Genomic DNA, 24238 nt, shown 5'->3' on the forward strand with positions numbered 1-24238 from the left:
TCACGTGATACGAAATTTTATTTCATTATTTAAAATACCTTACAGGTTCTATTGCAGAGCATAGAGTAAGGGGGTACATTTGACGAATGTTAGTGGGTGATACTTCTGCCACAATACAAAGCAACTACTAAGTAAAGCAACTACAGAGCAACTAATAACTAATAACTATACAAGACAGATAATAACATTGGAACTAATGACAGTGGTTGCACAAATTACAAGAAGGGGCTTAGAGTAACAACAAGAATTTCCAATCTACAAAAAAAGTACGAAGAACAAAAACAGAATTCAAGGAGGTTATACAAAGCTATTGGGATAAATGTATCAATAATTTATCGCGAAAATTTTCATTAGTTAAATTGACAATTACGTCGGGAACGTCATTCCAGAGTGCTATGACTCGAAGTAAAGCCGATGAATCGAATGATTTTGTTTTTCCTAAGATGCATGTGATGCTTCACTAATTGTGAAGTCGTTTAGACATGCGCAATGGTGCCGTTAGTAGGAAGGATGGTGGCCTGGACGCGTGAATATATTTATGAAGCCAAGACAGGAGGGCAACTGTGTGCCGTATATCGAGATGCTGTACTGAAAGGTCATATTGTATTTGTATGACGCTCGAGGGGCGACTGAAAAACATGAATTGAACCGTGACGCCCTGTTTTGCACAGATTCTAGCTGGTTAATGAAATAAGCTTAGAATGGGGACCATTGCCAGAGTTGCGTTTCTAGCATGGCGACATGAAGTGACCGCTGTGTTCTTGGTTATTGGTTTCTAAATGACAATAAATGTGCGAAGAAATGATATGCTCAAGCATCTTGCAGCAAATGCATGTTGGTGATATGGGGCAATATTTTTCTGGTGAGTATCTATTGCCACTTTTAAACAGGGGAACTACTTTACCTGTTTTCCAATAAGCCGGCAGTTGTACTGTTGATAAAGATTGCGTGAAGATGAGGTACAGGATTTTACTTGAGCATAATGACATGTTTTGAGCATCTTAGAAATAATGGTATGAATGCCTGAAGAAGTTGTTAATTTAGGTTTTCCAATAACATTCGCAATCCCTTCAGTGCTGACAGCGATAGGTTCCCCGAATGTATGATCAGATTCGGGAACTTCGGGCAGTCTGGAATGATCTTCACACGTGAACACAGAGGAAAAAATGAGTTCAACCCTGAAGTGCAATCTACATCTCATAGAGGCATATGATTAGCATCTTGTATACTGACAGATGTGGTAGCATTGTGAGAGGAAATTATTTGCCAGAATATTTTTGGATTATTATTTACCATGAGAGGCAAATCCTGCGCAAAAAAAAATTTAGATTTTGCTTCGTTTACAAGAGAGCAGTATATTTCAAAGAACCCTTGTACTTTTCCCAATCTGAAGGGCTCGAAGTGCGTTTCGCAATTTTCTAGAGCCGCTTCTTGTTTGATCAACGAGACTTAAGCGTTTTGTTAAATCAGGCATTTTTACTGTCGTTAGAGATAAAAATTAGAATATACTTAAAAACCAAAGTAATGATTTTGTTTCTGAAGAGAATCCAGTTATCATTGACTGATCGGCAGGGAATAGACGGCAGAAAAACCTGATCGTAAAAAGCTTTCAATTCATCATTTTTACCTTCGTAATTACCTCTGGTATAGTCCCAAATTTTTTCAACAGTGCTATGTAATACGTGGGGGGGGGGAAGGCTAAGTGGTATTTGAAGTAGCTTATGGTGAGTGAAATCATCTACGTGCAGAAGAGAACTAACAGTCTCATGAGCATTCATTAAAATTAAGTCTAAAAATGTTTGTACCATGAGTCGGTTCCTTGACAAATCGAAACAGGTTATAATCTAGGGTTAGACTTAAATATTGCTTCGGGGCAGGTAGAAGTTAGGAGAGAATTTCCGATGGAGGCGGAAATGTTGTAGGCCCGTGTACTCAGATTTGGGTGCACGTTGAAGAACCCCAGATGGTCCAAATTTCCGGAGCCCTCCACTACGGCGTCTCTCATAATCAAATGGTGGTTTTGGGACGTTAAACCCCACAAATCAATCAATCAATCAATCAATCAATCAATCAATCAATCAGAAGTTAGGAGAGACCAATCAATCTGAAGAAAATTAAGGTCGCCGAGTAAGTATTTGTTTACATGAGAGCATTGGCGAATTGCGGAATCAACGCTTTTGCGCAGATCTTCTACAAACGAGTTATTCGAGTCGGGAGGGCGATAGCAGACACCTATCAATATTTTTGTTGCTGATGTAATGTATGCAGTCAGTACGATTTCTATAGTCGAGTCTCTATTGACGCAAAATAGTGACAGTGTTTTTGAATAGCTAGTAGAACGCCACCGCCTCTTTTTTATGGCGGTCGTGCCTAAATATGTTGTAGGTGCTGTTATCGGGGAGAAGCTCGGGATCGGGTATATCAGGAATAGTTTAATGATTTAGTGTATGTGGAGCTAGCGAAACGAGCACGAGCGCGCTATGAGCGTGGTATGTTGTTAAGTTCTTGAATAATACGCGTGTCAGCATTATTACGTTTGCACCAGTCATATACTTTTGTCATTCATTCAGGTCACGTAACACCGAATTTGGTAAATGTCGAGCAAGAAAAACAGCCGCGAGCGCATCATGAAGGGCCCTATATATTCCAAAGTAGCGTTCACGCACGCGCACGCTGGGCGCAGCGACGCTACGTCAGCAATACGCCAGCACTCTATATTTTTACGCAAGGCGACAGGCGCGACCAGCGCCCGTCGGCGCGACCCGACGGCAACCGTCGAGAAATGCGACATGCTGCATTTCTTGCCGATGCGTTACCCAAGCAACACTGCGTCTCCCTCTTTTCGTGATGGAGGGACGTCGGGAGCGCTGAAACGTGCATGCTTCATAGCAATGCAGTGCGGCGCGCGCCTGCGAGTATATGGCAATGCTGGTGCCTGGCGTGACAATGCCGGTGTGACCCGACGCAACGCGCCCCCCCCCTCCCCCCCCCAAAAATTATGTCTGGAATGTGAGCCACAAACGCGCTGACCAACCCTCTGATTTTACTCTTCTCCTTCGGTACGAAGGCGAGCGTCTCTGACGGCCACCCTCTGCGAGCACAGCAATGTTCTCACAGTTGCCTCCGAGCAGCCGTCATGTTACGTGACAGAACGGTACGGTAATGTCACGTGACTGAGTGGTACGGAGGTGAGCGTTATTACGCGGCGGCCGTTCGCAATACAAAGAGGAGGCACAGCCTCCGAGACTGCGTGCTTGCAGGAGGCTCCCTATCGAAAAGAGAGCGACGTTCTAGGCATAGTTTTTCTAAGAGGATTCGCCCGACGAAATGAACGCCGGTGAGCACGCGCACCACGTCACGTCGAAATGTATTGGCGCCCTGACTGTGGCATGAAGTTATATTCTCACATGCCACGCATCTCATGATTATCATGTTTGCACCAGTGACATACCTTCGTCATCCATTGATGCCACATACTACCAAATTTTTCATACGTAAAGCTAGCGAAACGGCCGCGAGCGCATCATGAGTGTGGCATGTAGTCATGTTGTTACATGACACGCATATCTTGATTATCATGTTTGAATGTGTCGTTCACCTATGTCGTCCATCCGCGTTGCTAATACCGAGCTTTGTACAGGTGAAGCTATCGAAACGGCCGCGAGTGCATTGCGAGCTTAGCATGTCACGTTGTTACATGACACGCATCTCATCTTTATCGTGTTTGCAACAGTGTCATACCTTCGTCATCCATTCCCATCCTGTAATGCTAAATTTGGTATAAGTGAAGCTAGCGTGACGCCCGTGATTGCGTCATGAGCTTGGCATGTAGTGATGTTGTTACATGACACGCGTGTCATTATTTTCATGGTAGGGTCTGTCGCTTGTGTTCGCCATGCGATCATGTTATACCATACCAGATTCGCAAGATATAATGTGAATGAAACCACCGCAATAGCTGCAGGACCATGAAATGTAAATCATGACAATTATGACATCAATTTCATGGTTTTCATGTTCATCATCATCATCATCATCATCATCATCAGCCTGACTACGTCCACTGCAGGACAAGGCCTCTCCCATGTTCCTGCCAGTTAACCCGGTCCTGTGCTTGCTGCTGCCAATTCATACCCGCAAACTTCTTGATCTCATCTGCCCACCTAACCTTCTGTCTCCCCCTAATCCGCTTTTCTTCTCGGGGAATCCAGTTAGTTACCCTAAATGACCAGCGGTTATCCTGTCTACGCGCTACATGCCCGGCCCATGCCCATTTCCTCTTCTTTATTTCGACTATGATATCCTTAACCCCCGTTTGTCCCCTAATCCACTCTGCTCTCTTCTTGTCTCTTAAGGTTACACCTACCATTTTTTTCCATTGCTCGCTGCGTCGTCCTCAATTTAAGCTGAACCCTCTTTGTAAGTCTCCAGGTTTCTGCTCCGTAGCTAAGTACCGGCAAGATACAGCTGTTATATACCTTCCTCTTGAGGGATAGTGGCAATCTACCTGTCATAATTTGAGAGAAGTTCATGTTATGACTAGTCAAATATATTTTTCATACAGGCATGTTATGCCATACCAAGTTTGGTATTGATGCCATTATCGAAATGGCCAGGGCAGCTAAAAGTCATAGGCAGCTAGATAGATAGGTAGATAGATAGATAGATAGATAGATAGATAGATAGATAGATAGATAGATACGCGAGACGTCGCCGAAGTTCGCTACGAAATGCTTCACATTTAACAACAACAAAAAAAAACTGCCACTGGCGTGTACGGGTGTTGGGCTCTTTGGGGACGTCATGTGCACGTAACCTCTTGGTCGTATTCCGGAGAGCGTAGGGAAAAGATTTGGCTCGCGAAAGCTACGCGGAAGAGTGGCAAGGGTTCCTCCTCTCATCCTGGTGTCATACCCCTCCGAAAAAAAAAAACAGTTTTCTCATCCCGTAAAGAACCGAATAAAGAAAATTTTATGGCAAACTGTTCCTCATCGGACACCGAATAACTTTCATGGTCCAGCTAAAATTTATTACCGGGCCTGGTGAGTGGCCTTTAAGGAGCTCGCCCCTAAAACAAGTCAGTGGGTGGACTGATGGAACATAGAAGAGGGCTTTGTATTGCTGTGGGCGTATACAGGCTGAATAATATGATATATCAAAGGAAGGTGATATTTATGTCATGCCGTTTAGTCTACTGAATCAAGCATTCCATTGAATCAAGCAAAGCGAGCCAGGTGTTTATGAATACTTGAAATGTTTAATGGCGCTAATACAGACGACACAAAGAAATTAATGGACAGCACGGCGCAATTCTATGCTTTCTCTGTGTCCTTTTTTGTATTAGCGCAGTAAAAGCTTTCAAAGTCAACATTAACATACTAGCCCAGCTTGGTGCTTTCAGTTTAAGTATACGTCGTCACATACCAAAGAAGGCTTGTTTACATCAACACCAATTAAGTGTAAAGAAGAGATATCGTTCGAAAGTCCTCACACATTCTAGCTGATGTTTGACGCCGACACGTTTCTGTCTCTGGAGCAGGTGCTACAGTCTGGCGGTGCTGAAGGCAGTGCCATGCTGCTGATCACAGATGGCGCGGAGAACGAACCGCCGTTCATAAGTCAAGTGCTGCCGCTGCTGTTACAGAAGAAGATAATGTTGTATGCGTTGGCTGTGACAACAGACGCAGAAGATTCGCTTGACAAAGCGGCCCGAGACACAGGTGGCCGTGCATTCACAACCGCCGGCTCTGAAGACGTTGTCACTTGCATTGCAGATGTGATAGCTTCAGCCGCCATCGAGCAACTGGAAGAAGGAACACGTCCTGTTACGGTAAGCAAAGCAACCATTAGAACTTCGCATGTAGCTGAAAAGTGAAGGAAAATATATATGAAGCAAAGCATTGCTTGTTAGTTTTCATTGAGAAACTATATATTCATTCGGGTGACATTTATTCAATACTGTGCTTAGAGGTTGTGTTGCACTGATAAAATCTAGCAGAATTTCACGCTACCAGATTTTGCAAGCTTTTCATACCGTTTTGTAAAAACTTGGCGCTTACCCGGGACACACAGATGTTCACCGCCGCTGCTCCGTTTCGGCCTAGTGAAATAAAGTGGTGAGACCCTACACCAAGATATTTGCACATTGGAAGAAAACGAGTAGCTACGGCGTAACTACGGAAGGAAGAGACATGGACAGGAAATAGCACTGACTTCAACTAAATTTTGTTAGCGATAACGCTGTAAATATATACACATGACAGCAAGCAGCACTCTACAACACAACTATGCAATCTACTGCGTCACCGTAAGACACTCGCTATCTCATTAAGTTGGTACAACTTCAAACCTCATCGCAAACTCACAAACCATTGTGTCCCAGCCGGATACTCCTTCTTTTCCAGTGAGAGCAACCGAAAGAACGCTCCTACACAAATGCTCCCGCAGTTTCGTTTGATTAGCCTCTATAATCTCGCATGTTAGCTGCTGACGATGTAAGCATGGCAAACCGGGTTTCTTGATTTGAGATACTTGAAGTTTAAGGCGCAAATACGACACACACAAGAAGCGCCACTTCCTACAGAGATGTCTTTCAAAAGAGCACAGAACGTATTGCAAAGAACAAGAAGTACTCTGGCGCAGAGGCAGCAGCATCGAGCGTGCAGCAGAGGATCGAGCTCATGAACTGCGGCTGGTGCATCGCCAGACTAGTTACAACCTTTCCACTCAATAATCTTCGTTTATATTTGGTGGAGGTGCTGGGTACCGTCCCCTAGCGGGTACGTTCCCGCTACCATCCTGGAACTCTGTTCTCGACGGCTACTTTCTGCAATGCCGGACGCCGATCAGCAGACGTTTCCATCCCCTTCGCTCACCTGTCCAGGCAGTGTTTTTCAGCGGGAGCCTCCAATCTTCAGCGGAACAGATGACAACAACGTTGAAGATTGGCTCTTGACCTTCGAACGAGTGAGCGCTTTGAACAGATGGACGGACGCGCACAAGTTGACACGCGCGTCATTCTTCCTCGCGGGTGTAGCCAGCCTTTGGCTTAGAAACCACGAGAGAGACATCCATACGTGGCTGCGATTCAAAACATGGATTGTAGCAATCTTCGATCAACCTGCCGTCCGAAAACTTCGTGCCGAGCAGCGTTTACGCACACGCGCACAAGAAACTAGTGAAACATTCACGAGTTACATAGAAGACGTCGTCAATTTGTGCAGACGCGTGAACACTATAAGGAAGGAAGCTGAAAAACGTAAGCACATTTTGAAGGGGATTGACGACGACGCTTTTCAAATGGTCTTGAGGAAAAACCCGACCACAGTTAACTAAAGTCCCTGAAAATAAACTAAAGTAGCGCCATTCGTGTCAATGTGCAGACTCCTCTCCCCTCGCGTGCATTGCAGATAGTAAACGACGCTAGTTGAGGGGCTGTATGGCTCCTGGCCGCAAAGATGAACTTGTGCTCATGTTTCCGTTAAAGCGCATCTGGGCGCTGCGGTTCTAGGCGATGCACCAAAAGAGTGATTGAGAAAGAAAAATAATATAAAAAGTAACGTTAAATACGACGATGTGACGTGTATATAAGCAAGTGGCATGCAGTGGCAAAAGACATCACCGCAAGCAGGCAATACTCAACGCGATAGCCCACTGATTGCATGCAGACGCGCTCAGCGGTGTCGCTCTCGATGGCAGCGCCACTGCTGTCTGTGTGACAAACTCGGCGGTGCTAAGAATCTGCAGCATGACGCACTAGCCTTTGTGAAGGTATCGCAAACGCCATTTTGTTTGTCCACTTTCGCGGTGTTTGTTTGTGGCTAGGCGTGCGCGCTTGGTATTGTTGTGTAGCCGGAGTTCGACCGCGCATGAGTGTGTGCACGGTAATCCTGCACGTTTCGGGATGCCGACCTGCTGTGCCAGCGGTTGCAAAAGCAGGTACAGCAGAGGAAAGAAACTATTTTCGCTTCCGTGAGGAAAAGACAATGCCGTTCGGCAAGAAATGTGGCTCCAGCGTATCGAAAGGACTGACTTGGACCCTGTATCGTCGCGGCTTTGTGAGGCGAGTACCGGCGAGCTAAACTCTATCGTTTCGCTTGTATTCGTGTTTGCAGTGTTGCGGTACTGTCAAGCTCGAGCATCACACAAAGAGAGTAACCGCGTCGATGGTAAACGTGCATGCCAGTTGAAATGCGTGCCGCGTTTAGTGCCGTGTAAACGTTGCGTCTCTGGCTTAATCCATGCCGACCACTGCGGCTGCATTTTCGATTGAGGCGGAAATGTTGGGGCCTGTGTACTTAGCATTATATGCAGCAGTGCCTGAGCTGCCCGATTGTCTGGCACATCCAGTGCGCCCGCGTGCTTTCGCATTCGTAGTTTCCTGGTGGAAACTCTAGAGGCGCTGCTGTGGCTGCTGGGAGAGGAGGTAGAGGCGAAGGGGTGCGGTTGGCGCTACTTTATTTTTCAGGGACTTTACAGTTAACGACGTAATTAGCTTGTGTCAAAGCTACAATGAATCGTGGAAGCAGTGAGCTCTGACAAGGCGTCCTCCAGCGCACGATTTGGCATCACTGTCTAGTGGGACCAATGTTCATGATCACGACGAAGCGTCGCTTATAGCCGAAATAAAATAATTTGTCCGCGAAGAAGTCGCATGACAGCTTTCCTTTGTGCCCTTTACATCAGAACCTACCACAACTTTGCCGTCGTCTCTCCATGGCGTCATTCAAGGGGAGGTCGCCGAGGCTCTACCAGCTGCCCACGAGCATAATTTCATGGCTGCTTCACTCTTCTACGCCGCGGCGGCAGCTATGCCAACTCGCAAGGCGCCTGCACTTCCGTTCCCACCTCGGGCGAGGTATCTCCCACTTGCAGTCCACTAGACCAGCACGAACATCACCAATCCGTGGCGCACCTTCGACAATCGCCCGATATGTTACGTATGTCGATACCCCGGACACGTCGCAAGGCATTGCCGCTGCCGGACGCATATCACCGATGAAAACCGCCTTGAGCCCTTCTACCCGCTTTACTCCAACGCGCATTACGGTTTCTCGCCTCCTATGCCAGCCCGCTACCAGGACGACCATCGTGCTCGGTCGGAAAGTCTTCGCTCGTCGTCTCTACGCTGCCGCTCACCTTCTCCTATGCGTCGACGGCCCGCGCCAAACGAGGAGAAAAATTAGATGATACAGTTCCTAAGGCAAGAACCGCGCAAGTTTCGGTTTGCCCAATTCCTCCATTGTCACCTACCAACGTTATTATTGTGTCCATCGAAAATATTCCCACTAACGCTCTTGTAGATACCAGTGCAGCATTTTCTGTTATTGATGCTGAATTTCGCCGCTCAGTTCGTAAGGTTACGACGCGTTTCTCTTGAATATAGCTTCGCACAGCTAGTGCTCAACCTGTTCAACCGACCGTAGTATGTACAGCTCGCGTAACAATTCAGGACGTTCTGTATACGATAGAGTTCATACCTCGTTACCATCAATGGACAAAACATTCCATACCAGAAGAACCATCGCTTCCTGGGCGTGATTATTGACAGGGACCTTTCGTGGAGTGCCCACTGCAATTACCTTAAGAAAAGGCTAACTTCCATCGTCCATATAATGCGGTTCCTCTGCGGAAAATCTTGGGGCGCATCGGTAAGGTCAATGATGCAGCTATACAGGGCACTGTTTCTGGGATTTTTGCGCTACAGCTTGCCGTTACTGGCAAGTATGCGCAAGACGAACATCCGCACTCTCGAAAGTCTGCAAGGACAAGCACTACGCGTGTACTTAGGATTGCCGCGATGCACCTCAACCTACGGGGCAATAATGATCGCAAGAGAGCATCTAATTCGAACATACATCACCACTGACAATTTGAGAGCCCACAAAAGACACCTCTGCTGAGTTCCTGGTCACCACGTTGCAGTGTTGCCACTTCAAAGACCACACGCGATGTTTTCATAGATTATTTCTGCCCATAGGGAATGCCTTCCTTTTGGCTTCACTCCAGCAACAAGACCAGCGTCACCCCCGTGGTGCCTACAACAACCACAGGTGTGCCTCACTATTCCGGGAATAACGAACAAGAGCCATCATTCAACAGTGGTCCTACGACAGGTGACATTGTCGCTACTCAACGAAAAATACGACCAGAGGACCCACATTTACACCGATGGATCGGTCTCGGCTGACAGCTCCACAGGTGCTGCTTTCATCCCGGCGTACCAGGTCACTATAAAGCTCAAACTGTCGCATAGGACAACATCCACAGCAGCGGAGCTTGCCGCCTTACGTGCTGCTATACTTTATATCGCGGAAGCCCGACCTCAAGAAAGGGCTGTGTACTGCGACTCCAAGGCATCCTATCAGAGCTTGCAATCAGCTTTACGACAGAGGGAGCATCAACAACTAGTGAATGAAATAAGAGAAGTGATCCATGAAGTTTTATCAAAAGGACATGACTTGGTGTTCCAGTGGTTACCGGGACATTGTGGTATTGTCGGTAATGACCTTGCTGATAATGCTGCCCGATCCGCCCACGCGGACGCCCAGACAACCCCAATTCCATTGTCGAGAACCGACGCTGCAAGGGGCTTTCACTCGTTCGCTAACACCATGTCGGAAACTTGGCTGAGTGATCCCAGTGTCAGGAACCGCCGCCTACACAAATTGGACTCATCGAGTAAGCTTAAAGTTCTATCGGACCTCTCCCGCCAGGATGCAACTTTACTGTGCCGCCTGTGGTTAGGAGTAGCTTTTACAAAGGCGTAGTCTTTTCGCATAGGAATGGCGGATAGCTCCCGATGTGAATCGTGCGACACTGACGAGACAATAGAACATCTACTGTGTTCATGTGAACGTTTTGCGAGCGAACGCAACTTGCTACGCGAAACGTTAGAGACACTAGACAGTAGACCTTTTTCCGAAGAGAAGATACTTGGCTCATGGCTCTACGCGTCGCTAGCCAGCAAAGCGACGCGGGCATTGCTAAGTTTTCTAAAGACGACCGGACTACGCGACCGCTTATAAGCGTGCAATGGACAAGGTCACATCTACACACACGTTGCCCTTCACTTCTCTCTCTCTTCTCCTTTAATCCCCTCACCCCTTCCGCCAGTGCAGGGTAGCAAACCGGACGTGCATCTGGTTGACCTCCCTGCCTTTCATTTTTTCCCTTCCTCCTCCTCTTCCTCCTCCTCCTCATCGTTCTTTCATCGTGCTCCCATACTATTATGTTTGGATGGGACTTTTTGTCGCGTCATAACGCCGTAATTGACTGTGCTCGGACTGAGGTTGAATTTTGCTCACTGGATGACCGAGCATCCGTTGACACCCAGTCTGCCGCTAAACTTGGTCGACTATCGCGCAGGCTCTTAGGTCAGGAACCCAATGACAATCCTGGCGGTGAACCGCGAGGTGGCCTTGTCTGCCATTTCTGACGCTGTTATTTTGCTGTCTGAGTTTGTCTATCAGGTATTGCTTGGTATGGCCTACGCAACCTATACTACACAAGACTAACTCTTATATCACACCCGTCTGACAGCTTACAAACTTGTTCTTGTTGTTCACATTGCAGGTCAAAGCTTTCCTGAAAAAAAATGTTTAGTTGTCTTGCAGAGCCTGGAAAGTCTAACGGGGCAGAAGAAAGCCACCTTTACATCAAATTGTTCGGCAATCTTTCTCAAATTATGAGACACGCTGTGTATTTAAAGAATCGCAACTATGTTACAAATATTCTGAGGCGGCACTTCGCTTTAATGGCTGTTGCGCGACTTCATAATGTTCTCCGCCACAGACACCAAAATGTGCTGTGGGTAGCCCGCCCCCTCAAGTGGGTAATCTGCTTGACGAAGCTGTCTGCTGCTCTGTGTCTTGAAATCATTCAGCAGTCACATATTGGCAAGCTTAAAGAGGAAGGAGCTAAGAGGTAGTAGAGGTTCGTTTTAACAAGCTGCTACTGCCAACAAGCATATTCAGTGGCTGAAAACAATCTTGGTTTCAAAAACCTTATTGTCGAATCCACGGAAAGTTCATGTGTCACTATTGAAAAGAAAAAAAAACATGCCTAAAGATTGTCAGAGTGTTAGTACTGACGTGGCTTGTGTCTGAGAACTGTTTGTCTACGAGAACTAAAAACTACCTTCGAATCTAAAACCCTGACGACTCCGCTACCTGTGAGAAGGCTAGAAATGTTACAGCTAGCGCTAGCTAAAAATAGGTCACTTAAAAAAATGCCCCCCACATCCCCAAAGGAAATCGTGAGGAAACGCGACTGCATTGCGTGGCGTCCATAACGGCATTTTGCACGTGAGAACCCAGTGTTAGAAAGGTATTTTCTTTTTTTTCTTACACTGCGCAGTCCCACGTGGCTTTTTTTCTGTCGCGAGAAATGCGGTATCCATTTCCAGCTCTAGTGGCTAGCGTGCACGGTTAAATAATGCTAGAAAGTGAACAAAACAAACAGCACTCTGAGCTCGGCGTTGGCGTTTCACAGCGGCGTCTCTAGCACGCATTTCCGGTTGTCCTTTAGGGGCGCCCAGCCGGAGACCGGCCGAGAGTGAGACGCGAGTAGACGGACCGCAGAAGGAAAGAGAGCGAACGGCAAGAGAAGGAGCTGCGACGCACTGTACCTACCATCTCCCAAACTTTGTTGCACCACATGCTCCGGTTGCTGGGGCGAAGATAAACAGGCCCGCCCGCAGCTGTTGCTATGGGAGAGGGCGGTGAATGGATCCCGCCAGGCGTCTGACATAGCCCGACTAAGAAACGCCTTTGCATATAAAATGGAGCTAAAGAAGAACCTAACCTATACAATCGCTGCTCATTTGTAGGTATAGACAACGATCCCACTCCACATTGGTTGAACTCAAATATATTTCTAGCATTGCCAAAATTTTTCTTATGGTAATTGAGTGATTTATATGTGGGTTTTTACGTCCCAAAACCACCATATGATTATGAGAGACGCCGTAGGTGAGCGCTCCGAAAATTTAGACCACCTGGGGTTCCTTAACGTGCACCCAAATCTGAGCACACAAGCCTACAGCATTTCCGCCTCCATCGGAAATGCAGCTGCCGCAGCCAGGATTCAATCTCGCGACATGCGGGTCAGCAGTCGAGTACCTTAGCCACTTGATCACCGCGGTGGGGCTTTCTTGTGGTTGACCTGCGTCGTTTAGCAATGAGAGGGGGCCGTATCGGTCCATGCTGTCCTGGACGCGCTGAAGCTATGAATTTTTTGTCGCAGAATAATAGAACTTTTTCAAGTCAATGAAAAAGCGTCACTGGATGCCCATGCTTGCCTGGAAAGCTTACTACTTCACTGCAATCTTTAACCAGATAGAGATTGTCAACCGTAAGAAGTCGGAACTCATCGAGCAGGAAGACGGCAAGACATTCATGCCAAGCGTTACATTCTGTCACGACTACTCTGAGCGGACTCTCTCCTTGTCTGTCTTTTCACTGAAGAATGAAGACCTCGAGAGTGTCTGATTCGCTCATTCTGATAACGCTAACCAAATTTGGTAGGTTGATACTGTTAAGGAACTTTTTAGGTTCACATTATTTTTTTATCATCCAGGTTTTGCGGCAATGAAAGAAAGAACTCAACGCTTTAAGCACTTTCACCTTTTAAAGGTCGCGTGTGAAGATGACGAATCCACGTTCTTTGTCCGATGAGGGAACGCAGTATAAAGTCACGGGGTCGTGACGTGACGAATGGATCACGCTGCGAGTCGAGTAAATAATTGTTTCTTTGGGTGAAGCTGTGTCCAGTAAACTGAAAGTCGGAGTACAGTAGCAGTCTCGGGCTGATAGCGGCGATCAGAACGTCGGCCGTCGAACAACAACTGACAAGCGTTGAAGCGCGTTGGCATTTATACACTTGCCATCAGACATTCTAGTGTTATCGCTAGCGGTGACGTTGTGTCCAGAATAATCTGAAAGATTTATGAAGTGGGCGTACTCTTAACAAAGCAATCAGCCTCGAAGCTTCTCTAACAACGTAGGCATGGTTCGCGCTGTACGAAGTGTAACATGGTGATAACAAAACGTGAAGAAAGGTACGTGGCATTGCTCACTCTGGAAAAGGCATCGTCCCGATGCTTTAGCAGAAGCCGTAAGTACAAGAATGTTGTAAGAAAGTACAAGCAAAAATTACGATACGGCAAGAACAACAAAATACACTGAGTTCGTTAACGCGCATAAAACGGCTTGAGACGCGCGACGGGGATGACTTCACGTTGCGATCGGCGTTGTTAAGAGTTCGTGATGCCGTCGTGAACAACCTCGTAATCGAGTAGGCTAAGCTGTAGAATTTCCGTGTATCGTCCACAGTACCATCGCAGAAGTTTTTCACTGAGTCCACGTCGGCGTAAGGGCGTCCATGCTCAAGTACGTTCAGCGGGCTGGTATTCCACAAAGCGCCGTCGAAGATTGTAATGGCGGCTATCTGTCATCCGTTGGCTCTTGATGCGGAAGCGGGCGAGTTGTCGAGCCTCTTCGGCGCGCTGAAGGTACTCGCTCACATCGATGTTTTCTTCGTTGGTGACGTTGGGTAACATGGCGTCGAGCATCGTTGCCGGGGTCCTTCCGTAGACCAGTTTGTATGGCGTCACCTGCATCGTTTCTTCAACGGCGCTGTTGTATGAGAAGGTCACATACGGAAAGATAGCATCCCTCGTCTTGTGTTCGAAGTCGACATACATGACCAAGATGTCGGCGATGGTCATGTTTAGGCGCTCGATGATGCCATTTTTCTGTGGGTGATACGCTGTCGTACGGCGGTGGCTTGTCTGGCTGTATGCCGAATTCGCCTGGGTTAGCTCAGCCATAAAGGCCGTACCTCTGTCGGTGATAAGGACCTTAGAGGCGCCGTGACGCAGGACGATGTTTTGGACGAAGAATTTTGCCACTTCTGATACACTACGTTTGGCTAGGGCTTTCGTCCTTGCGTAGCGGGTAAGGTAGTCGGTAGCTACGACGATTCATTTGTTCCCGAAAGCCGACGTAAAACACGGCCCAAGTAAGTTCATACTGTCACGATGAGTCAAAGGTACTGGGGGATTTATTAAACCACCGTGTAGCTAGCTCTATGACGATGCATCTGTCGTGGCTGGCTCTCGAGCAAAGAAGCAAGCGATCTTCTTTTTTTCCAGATTTATATCCACTCTTGCTGTCGACCCGCTACGTGCTGGTGGCATTATTCCCCTTCCGAGAAAAAACAAGTCCTGAAAAGAGGAAAGAAAAGTACATAGCAGCATCGCGATGCTACAACATAGGCACGTGAAAAAAGAAATTGGAAATTTGGATAAAATGAAAGTAGAAATTGAAGAGCGTGCCAATATAAGAAACGTCAATGAACGAGAAAGCAAGTTCTCAAAAATAAATAAAAAAACACACAGAATGCTGTACGGTAAAAAAAAAGTTACAAACAACGCGCAATAAATGGTTTCATGCGCAGCACATGAACAACGTCCGGCCTCGGTCGTGTCCAGCTCCGCGCATGTGGTGTTGAGTCCGGAACCACTTCGTAGTTCACGTCACTGACGCGGCGTAACACTTTATATGGGCCAAAGTACCCGCTCAGTAACGTTTCACTAAGGCCATGGCGGCGGACGGCGTCCACACCCAAACTCGGTCTCCGGGGTTGTAAAACAGTTCTCCGTGGCGGGTGTTATTGCGTCCTGCGTCTGCCTGCTGTTGCTGGCCGACGTGCAGTCGCGCGAGCTGCCGGAATTCCTCAGCACGCTCTGCGAATTCTTCAGCGTCAGTTGCCAACTCGTCTTCGTCTTGACACGGTAGCATAGAGCCTAGCATGGTCTGCACTTTCGCGGCCGTAGAGAAGCCGAAATGGCGTGAATCGCGTGGTCTCTTGCATGGCGGTATTATACGCGAAGGTCACGTAAGGTAAGTTCCGGTCCCATGTTTTGTGCTGTACGTCGATGTACATTGAGATCATGTCTGCGAGGGTCTTACTCAGTCGCTCGGTAAGTCCGTTGGTTTGCGGGAGGTACGCAGTTGTCTTTAGGTGTCTGGTGATGCTCAGTTTGAAAACTTTGTCCGTAAGCTGCACCGTGAATGCCGTCCCTCTGTCCGTTATTATACTGGAAGGAGCACCGTATCTTAACACGATGTGGCGCATATAAAATTGTTCTACTTTAAAAGCCGTGGCTCGTGGGAGCACCTGCGTCTCAGCATAGCGTGTCAAATAGTTAGTCGTGATGGTCACCCATTTGTTGCTGCCCGCATACGGGGGAAATTGCCCGAGAACGTCCATGCCGACTTGGTCGAACGGCGTGCAGGGTGCATCGATAGACTTAAGCAAACCAGCTGGCTTAACAGATGATTGCTTTCGGAGCTGACATTCCCGACATCTCTTGACGTTCTTCTTGACGCTTTTCGAAAGTTCTAGCCAATAGTACCTCTCGCTCACTCTGGCAAGTGTCCTTGAGTAGCCCAGATGACCGGATGTGGGTTCGTCATGGCAAGCAAAGAGGACGTCGTCTCGCATGTCTCGAGAAACCACTAGGGGGTAAGCACGGTTGTTCGAACGAGTGTTCTTCTTGTACAACACACCATCTCGCAGGCAGATCGACGTCAACTAGTGGGATAAATGACGTGGTATGATTGTGCCTTGGCCCTCTAAATGATCAACGATTGGATGAATCTCTGCGTCATCTCGCTGCCGTTTGCTCAAGTCTGATGCACTAACGGCGCACAGGAAGCCGTCGTCTTCTCTGCTTTCTGACTGACGACATGAAGGGTCACGCGTGACAATGTGTCAGCGTCTTTATGCTTACGGCCGGACTTATGGACAATGGTGACGTCAAATTGCTGCAGCCGCAAGCTCCAACGTGCTAGCCGTCCTGAAGGGTCGCACAGGCTTGCCAACCAACAGAGGGCGTGGTGGTCTGTCACTATCTTGAAGGAACGACCATAAAGGTACGGACGAAACTTGGTGATTGCCCACACGACTGTGAGGGACTCTTTCTCCGTAGTGGAATAAATCGCCTCGGCACAGGATAGAGAGCGGCTGCCGTAGGCTATCACTCTTTCGATGTCTTCTTGACGCTGAACGAGCTCTGCACCGAACCCAATGTTACTAGCGTTGGTATTGACCTACGTGTCAGCATCATCGTCGAAATGAGCGAGAACGGGTGCCAATTGCACGCGCTGTCGCAGCTCATTAAAGCTGCTTGTTGCTCGTTTTCCCAGGCAAACGGTGTGTCGTCCCTTGTGAGACGAGTCAGACGTTCTCATATCTGTGGAAAGCTATGAATGAATCGGCGATAGTAGGCGCACAAATCAAGGAAGCGCCAGATGGTTTTCTTATCGACAGGAGCTGGTAATTCGGCAATAGCGGCAAGCTTGTCCAGATCGGACCACACTCCTTCGGCGCTAACTACATGTCCAAGAAATTTTGGTTCTTTATAGCCGAAGTGACACTTCTGTGGATTTAGCGTGAGGTCCGCTGATCGGATAGCCTCCATCACGCTGTGAAGGCAGTGAAAGTTCTGCTCGAACGAGGTAGAGAAGACCACCACATCATCAACAAGACAAGTCTGCCACTTGAGCCCTGTGAGGATAGTGTCCATCATTCGCTGGAAAGTTGCCGGCACTGAGCACAAGCCAAAAGGGAGTAGTCGAAATTGGTATTGGCCGTCTGGAGTCACGAAGGCTGTATTCTGATGGGCTCGCTGATCTACCTCGATTTGCCAATACCCGTTTTTGAGATCGAGAGAAGTGAAATGATGGGCACGACGAAGTCTATCCAGCGAATCGTCGGTACACGGCAGCGGATACACATCCTTTTTGGTCACGTTGTCAAGCTTTTGGTAGTCGACGCAGAAGCGTAGCGAGGCGTCCTTATTTTTGACAAGTACGACTGGAGATGACCACGGGCTGCTAGATGGTTCAATAACGCCATCATCAAGCATCTCGCTGACTTGCGTACGTATCGCTTCACGTTCTTTAGCCGGCACGCGGTAGGGGTTCTGGTGTATCGGGCGTGCGTCCACGTACGTGATGATCCTGTGTTGAGTGATTGACGTCTGGCGGATCTTTGAGCAACTTGTGAAGCAAGACCTGAACTCTAACAAGAGCACTCGTAGCGCAGTCTGGTTATCAGTGGACAGAACAGGATTGATGTCAAAATTACTCATTGACGTGTCTGCGGTATCCACTAGTTTTGACGTGAGACAGTTGGTGACGTTTGCTACTTCGTGGGCAAACGCTATCGAAGTGCCACGGAAAAAATGTAGATGCTCGTTGCTAAATTTGGTTACGAGCAATTCAGATCGGCCATTACGAAGGTGTATTACACTTATAGCTACACAAATGCCTTGCTGTAGGAGGTGTTCTAAATTTGTCTCGGCCACGACATCACCATCACCCAAACCACAGCATGTTACGTCGACTAGAACACTTGCTTGTGGAGGAAGCGCCACGCTCTGTTCAGAAATACGGAGTACGTCGACACGCCTTTCGTCATCCTGCACGTTGATTGCTCGCTGGGCTGAGAACGTGACGCGGTGCTCTTGCAGATCAATGATAGCTCCATTTTCCTGTAGAAAATCAACTCCCAGAATGACGTCATGGGAGCATTCGCGTGAAGGCAGCTTGCTACGAATGTATACCCTTGAATGTGTACTCTAGTTGTGCAGGCGACCAATGGAGTAACGACGTGGCCACCAGCTCTCCGAATCTGCGAGTTGTGCCACGGTGTGATGACTTTCTTCAGTTGCGTCATCAGTTTCCCGCTCAGTATCGAATAGTCTGCGTCGGTGTCCACTAACACATTAAATGCACAACCATTAATTGTCACTGCTACGTCGAGTGAAAGTCGGCTATCTTTTGCAGCAGTAGATGATGTACGGTTCTGCTTCAATAGGAGGTCTTCAGCGCTTCGACGTTCAGTGACCCCGCCCCCAAAGGTCGTTTCCGCTAGTTTTCCCGGCGGGGGCTGGGAGATCGTGTGGTAGAATACCGCTGGGGCGTTGATAAAAATAGCCTCGGTGATGGCGACCGTGACTGGCGCCCGGACAACGGTGGTGCATGCTGCTGGGAAAGGTAGTTTTCGAGTTCGCGTGGTCTCTAGCGGTAACGGTGTGTCGGGCAGTACGCAGAGAAGCCGAGAAGCCCAAGACGGCGATATGGGCACTGGAGGTACAAGTGATCAGCTTCTCCGCAGTGAAAGCACAGAGGCTGGCAATCAGGTGTGCGCCAAACATCTGACTTCCGAGGAGACGTGTGCCGATCGTCGATTTATTGAACTAGTTGCACCGAACGATGGGCGACAGAAGCACCAGAGAGAATGGGCAAGGGCGGTGGCGTGTACGTGCCTTCGTATTATGGTATGTGCTGCGCTGACTGGAGTGAAAGAGCAGAAGCAGGATGAACGAATAATGGCGGTGATGCAGCAGGGCGTTTCAAGGCTTACGCGTAGGTTGTCTCACGGCGGTATTCAGCAGGAGCTGGTGTAGCTTTATCAGGAGGCAAGGTGTCCCGTAGGGCCTGGTGCAGCTCATCCTTGATCACAGTTGCAATAGGGCTAACCGTAAGATGAGGTGTTACACCAGCCTTTTGCAACGCCCAGTGATTGCTGGATCTCCTACCGTAGGAAGTCTGCGAAGGAGTTCTTACGTGAACTCCTTCGCTGAAGGAAGTAATTTTTGCTGCTCTTCTTGCACGATCACTCGGATCGTCTCACGCAAATCAGTGGTTCCAAGCGCTTGAATACCAGCGTAGCTTGTAGACAAGAAGCTACGGTTGTGTTGCCACGTGCGCATCTCGAGCGTCTTCTCTATCGTAGATGCTTCTGAAATGTATTTGACGACCATCTTTGGCGGGTTTCTGATCAGCCCGGCGAAGAATTATTGATTTACTCCTCACATAAGCAGACGGACCTTCTTCTCCTCGGACATGTCGGAGTCAGCACGGCGGAAGAGTTTAGCCATATCTTCCGTTAATGGCGCCACGTTTTCATTTAGCATCTGTATGCGGTTTTCAAGGGAGCTGCGGCCTTCTCCTTGCGCACCATACTTGCGAAAGTGGTAAGGAACCTGGCGCGGTAGATGTCCCACGTTATAAGGCTTCACTCTTGATTCTCAAACCTAGTCCAAGCAACGCCTTCTAAGGCGAAATACACATGCCGGAGCTTGTCATCGTTTGTTCAGTCACTGAAGGCAGTGACGTGGTTGAACCTTTCGATCCGGCTTTCCGGGTCTTCCAGTGGCGAACCGCTGAAAGTTGGCGGCTCTTTGGGTTGTCGGAGGAGGAGTGGTGCAGGGGAACAGGTGCTCACATGGTCGCCGTGGTCGACGTGAACGTCTTAAATTTCTGTGCCTTGTTCGGTGCAAGCCCGTATTCCGGTGGCAGACCTTGTTGCCTGCGGCTAACTCACTGCTCTTTGCTGGCGTTGGTGTCTTCGCGGCGTGGGCTGTGTTCACGCTTTGACGGGGCCGTCCGGTACATGGAAGAAATAGCACCTCCAACAGATGTCACGGGGTCGTGACGTGGACGAATGGAGCACACTGCGAGACGAATAATGAATTGTTTATTTGGGCGAACCTGTGTCCAGTAAACGGAAAGTCGGACTACAGTAGTAGTCTTGAACTGATCGCGGAGATTGGAGCATTGGCTGTCCATCAACAATGGACAAGCGGTGAAGCGCGTCAGCATTTACACACTTGCAATCGGACATTCTAGTGTTATCGCTAGCGTTGACGTTGTTTCCTGAGTAATCTGAAAGATTCACGAAGTGGGCGTAATCTTAACAAAACGATCAGCCTCGAAGCTTCTCTAACAACGTAGGTGCAGTTTGCGCTGAACATGGCGATAACGAAACCTCAAGAAAGGTACGTGGCAATAAGTTTGTTGTCAGGTAGGACGCCAATGAATGAACACTAGGACGCCCTATTTCCCGTTGGTCACGAAAACGTTTATCTACACCGCTGGAAGTGCACCTATATATTTCACTTGTGCGAGCCAGGCTAGACAGTTTGTGCACTGAGGATAGCAGCTCCGGACCGATGTTCCGTGGCTGCACGGTGGTTTTTGGTCCTAAGGTGAGACCCTTGCAGACATCCTCTGGTAACATGACGTTGTCCTCAGTGTAGATCCTGTTTCTTTGTACTGTTTTCACTTTTGGACGATGGTGTGCGTGCATATGTGACAATGTATACTGCCAGAGGTACACGGTTGTCCGAATGGCCAGATGACTAAAATGCCAGAACAGCTGCTCTGCTCGCTCCACTACTCTCATCTACTCGCTCCACCCTACTCATTGTCGTTCACTACGTGGGTATGCTCTGATTTTTTTACGGTTGACGATACCTATCAGGTGAAAGATTCCAGCGAAGTAGTAAACTTTCAGGGTGAACAGGGGCAGCCCTGGACGCCATTTTCATTGAGTTGAAAGACCTGTATTCTTCTATGCTGAACATTTGTGGCTTCAGTGCGTGCGGGACAGCATAAACCGAAACGACCCCCTGTCATTTCCAAAGGATGGAGGTATACCAGAAGAAAAACTCAAGGCACTGCTAGAACTGTACTTGCGTTCGACGAATGTAGAGTGGAATGGTAGCCTATACCTGCAAAAGAGCGGCATTTGTATAGGTTCTTGTTTAGCGCCATTTTAGGTTACCTGTTTATAGCTACTGCTGGCAGCACCATACCTAGCCTTCTCAAAGATAGCTGTGCTAACGGGGTTTCAGATTCATAGATGTGTTTTTTTAGTTCTCCTAGACAATCACTTCATGGACACCGACTAAGTTGTTACTAACACCCTGACATCTCTCAGGCATGTTTTATCTTCCGTAATAGTGAGACACAAGCTTTCGGTCGATTGAACTATAAGGATTGTAGAACTAAATTGTTTTTAGCAACTGATTATGCATCATACTGTAAGAACCTAGCGCCACCTTATCTCTTAGCGCCACCTTGTGAGGGCGCTGTCAATCGGCGAAGTAATCGCCCTTGCACCTTCTTGCACTGCGTCTCGTGAAGAAATAATCTCGCTCATTCTCCCCATTTTGTAACAGTCGTATCCTGCCGTCATTCGGTAAGTCTACGATGCCATCCTTCTCCCACACTGCTGTTTTGAAGAAGCTACTGAGTATATTCCTGACAAACTGGCTGTTTACCTTAGCAGTGGGGCAGAAAACATACTCAGACTTTTTTGGAGACCACTTTTCCGCAAAGCCCTCAATTTCTCATATCTTGCAACATTTGAGTGATAAATTGCCTCTAATAAATGATGAATAATGATGACTTATAACTCCCTCATTCAAAATATACCGATTTATATGGGTAGTTTGAATATATACGTACGTGTTTGTATGCAAATAAAAATGCTCAGTATACCTTTATACAAAGAATTCTTACTGATTATTGTCCGATTCATATTACCCAGATACCCGTCGCGGAAATATACGCGTTCCCGATGCACAAATCAATACGCACAGTATACCTTTATAAATAAAGTACACACTAACTTCAGCTGTTAAGTTGGCACTGAACATAGAGCCACTACATTTTAAATACTTCCTATACCAATAATAATGCAATGTCTCGTTGTCGTACGAGCGAGATAAGGACTTGAATCTTGGGCTTCCTTAATTGCTTCATTTGAACAGCCAAACTCGCCGCGTGCATCTAATGGTGCGCATGTATAGAGAACCATGTAACGCTAAATAATTAACTGTTGGGTCAATTAGTTGTGCATGATTGCCTTTGACATAATACTGCAAGCTAGGGGGGCTCACACCAGGCCTTTGCTCTCCCCCCTTCACCGACATTCTTTTTGCCATGGCATACCGAGTGAGAAATTACTATGTCAAGCGGGTGCCCTCCCTTGAATGAAGCCCAGCCGTGGTGGTCTAGTGGCTAAGGTACTCGGCTGCTGACCCGCAGGCCGTGGGTTTGAATCCCGGCTGCAGCGGTTGCATTTCCGAAGGAGGCGGAAATGTTGTAGGCCCGTGTGCTCAGATTTGGGTGCACGTTAAGGAACCCCAGGTAGTCGAAACTTTCGGAGCCCTCCACCACGGCGTCTCTCATAATTTTATGGTGTTTTTAGGACGTTAAACAACAGATAATATTCAATCCCTGAAAGGAAGCCCTCCCCACCCTCTCCCAACACTTTTACGGCTATGCGTGTGCCTAAAGCGCATCAAATATTGCTTCACTTTGTGCACAACATCGGTCTAACGGTGCACGTGTACACATGCTGAGTTTTTTTCTTTTACAGAGAAACTGGTTTTTTTCATCTGTCAATATCGTTAAATATGCTGCAATGGTTTATTTTGCAAGCGTGCCCTTGTTTCCTATCGATCGATTGATCGATCGATCGATATGTGGGGTTTGACGTCCCAAAACCACCTTATGAATATGAGAGACGCTGTAGTGGAGGGCTCCGGAAATTTGGACCACCTGGGGTTCTTTACAGTGCACCCAAATCTGAGCACACGGGCCTACAACATTTCCACCTCCATCGGAAATGCAGCCACCACAGCAGGGATTCTAACCCACGACCTGCGGATCAGCAGCCGAGCACCTAGCGACTAGACCACCGCGGCGTGGCTGCCCTTGTTTTCAAAATATCTCAAAATATACATGTGACGTAGGAAGGCAGCGACTTGTAGTAGAAGTAGAGAAGGAAGAAGAGAGACAATAGAATAAACATGGCGTATGAGCCAGGCCACGTCTCCCATTCATCATAGCGTCACACGAGTCGACAGGATTCGAACCTGTGCGGGGAAACCCCAATGGATTAGGAAGGCAGGGGCTTGTAGTAGAAGTAGAGAAGGAAGAAGAGAGACAGTAGAAAAAACACGGGGTATGAGCCAGGCCACGTCACCCATTCAGCATAGCGTCACACGAGTCGGCGGGATGAAGACCTCGCAACCACTTCATCGCCCGGCCATCATCATCGAAGACCTCAGCGAGACGTAGTGACCGAACGCGGACCACCAAGACCACCAAGCATCATGACAGCAGCATCAGACGACCTTGACATCCCTAAGTACACCGGATCAGCGGACGACGGACCCGTACAGGACTGGTTCAACCTGTTCGAGCTCCATGCCGCCGCTGCATCGTGGTCGGAACGGGAGATGATCATAAACTTCACCGACTACATCTCAGGTGAGGCATTCAAGTTTTACCACACCCACATCTTCGAGAACGATGAGTCTTGGAAAAAGATCAAAAAAGAAATGATCAGCCGTTTCAAGGAATACGAT

General features: G+C 47.9%; 1 protein-coding gene across 1 annotated transcript in view; it reads left to right on the forward strand.

The window, feature by feature from the left end:
• The window catches only part of LOC119159806 (calcium-activated chloride channel regulator 2-like), a 665495-nt gene that overhangs the window by 356932 nt on the left and 284325 nt on the right, over positions 1 to 24238 (forward strand). The window contains exon 9 of the mRNA XM_075888302.1: positions 5540 to 5830. Within this exon, the coding sequence (XP_075744417.1) occupies positions 5540 to 5830 (291 nt within the window). The remainder of the gene's footprint in view (positions 1 to 5539; positions 5831 to 24238) is intronic.

This window comes from Rhipicephalus microplus, chromosome 3 (assembly GCF_043290135.1).
Source record: "Rhipicephalus microplus isolate Deutch F79 chromosome 3, USDA_Rmic, whole genome shotgun sequence".
NCBI classification, from domain to species: domain Eukaryota; kingdom Metazoa; phylum Arthropoda; class Arachnida; order Ixodida; family Ixodidae; genus Rhipicephalus; species Rhipicephalus microplus.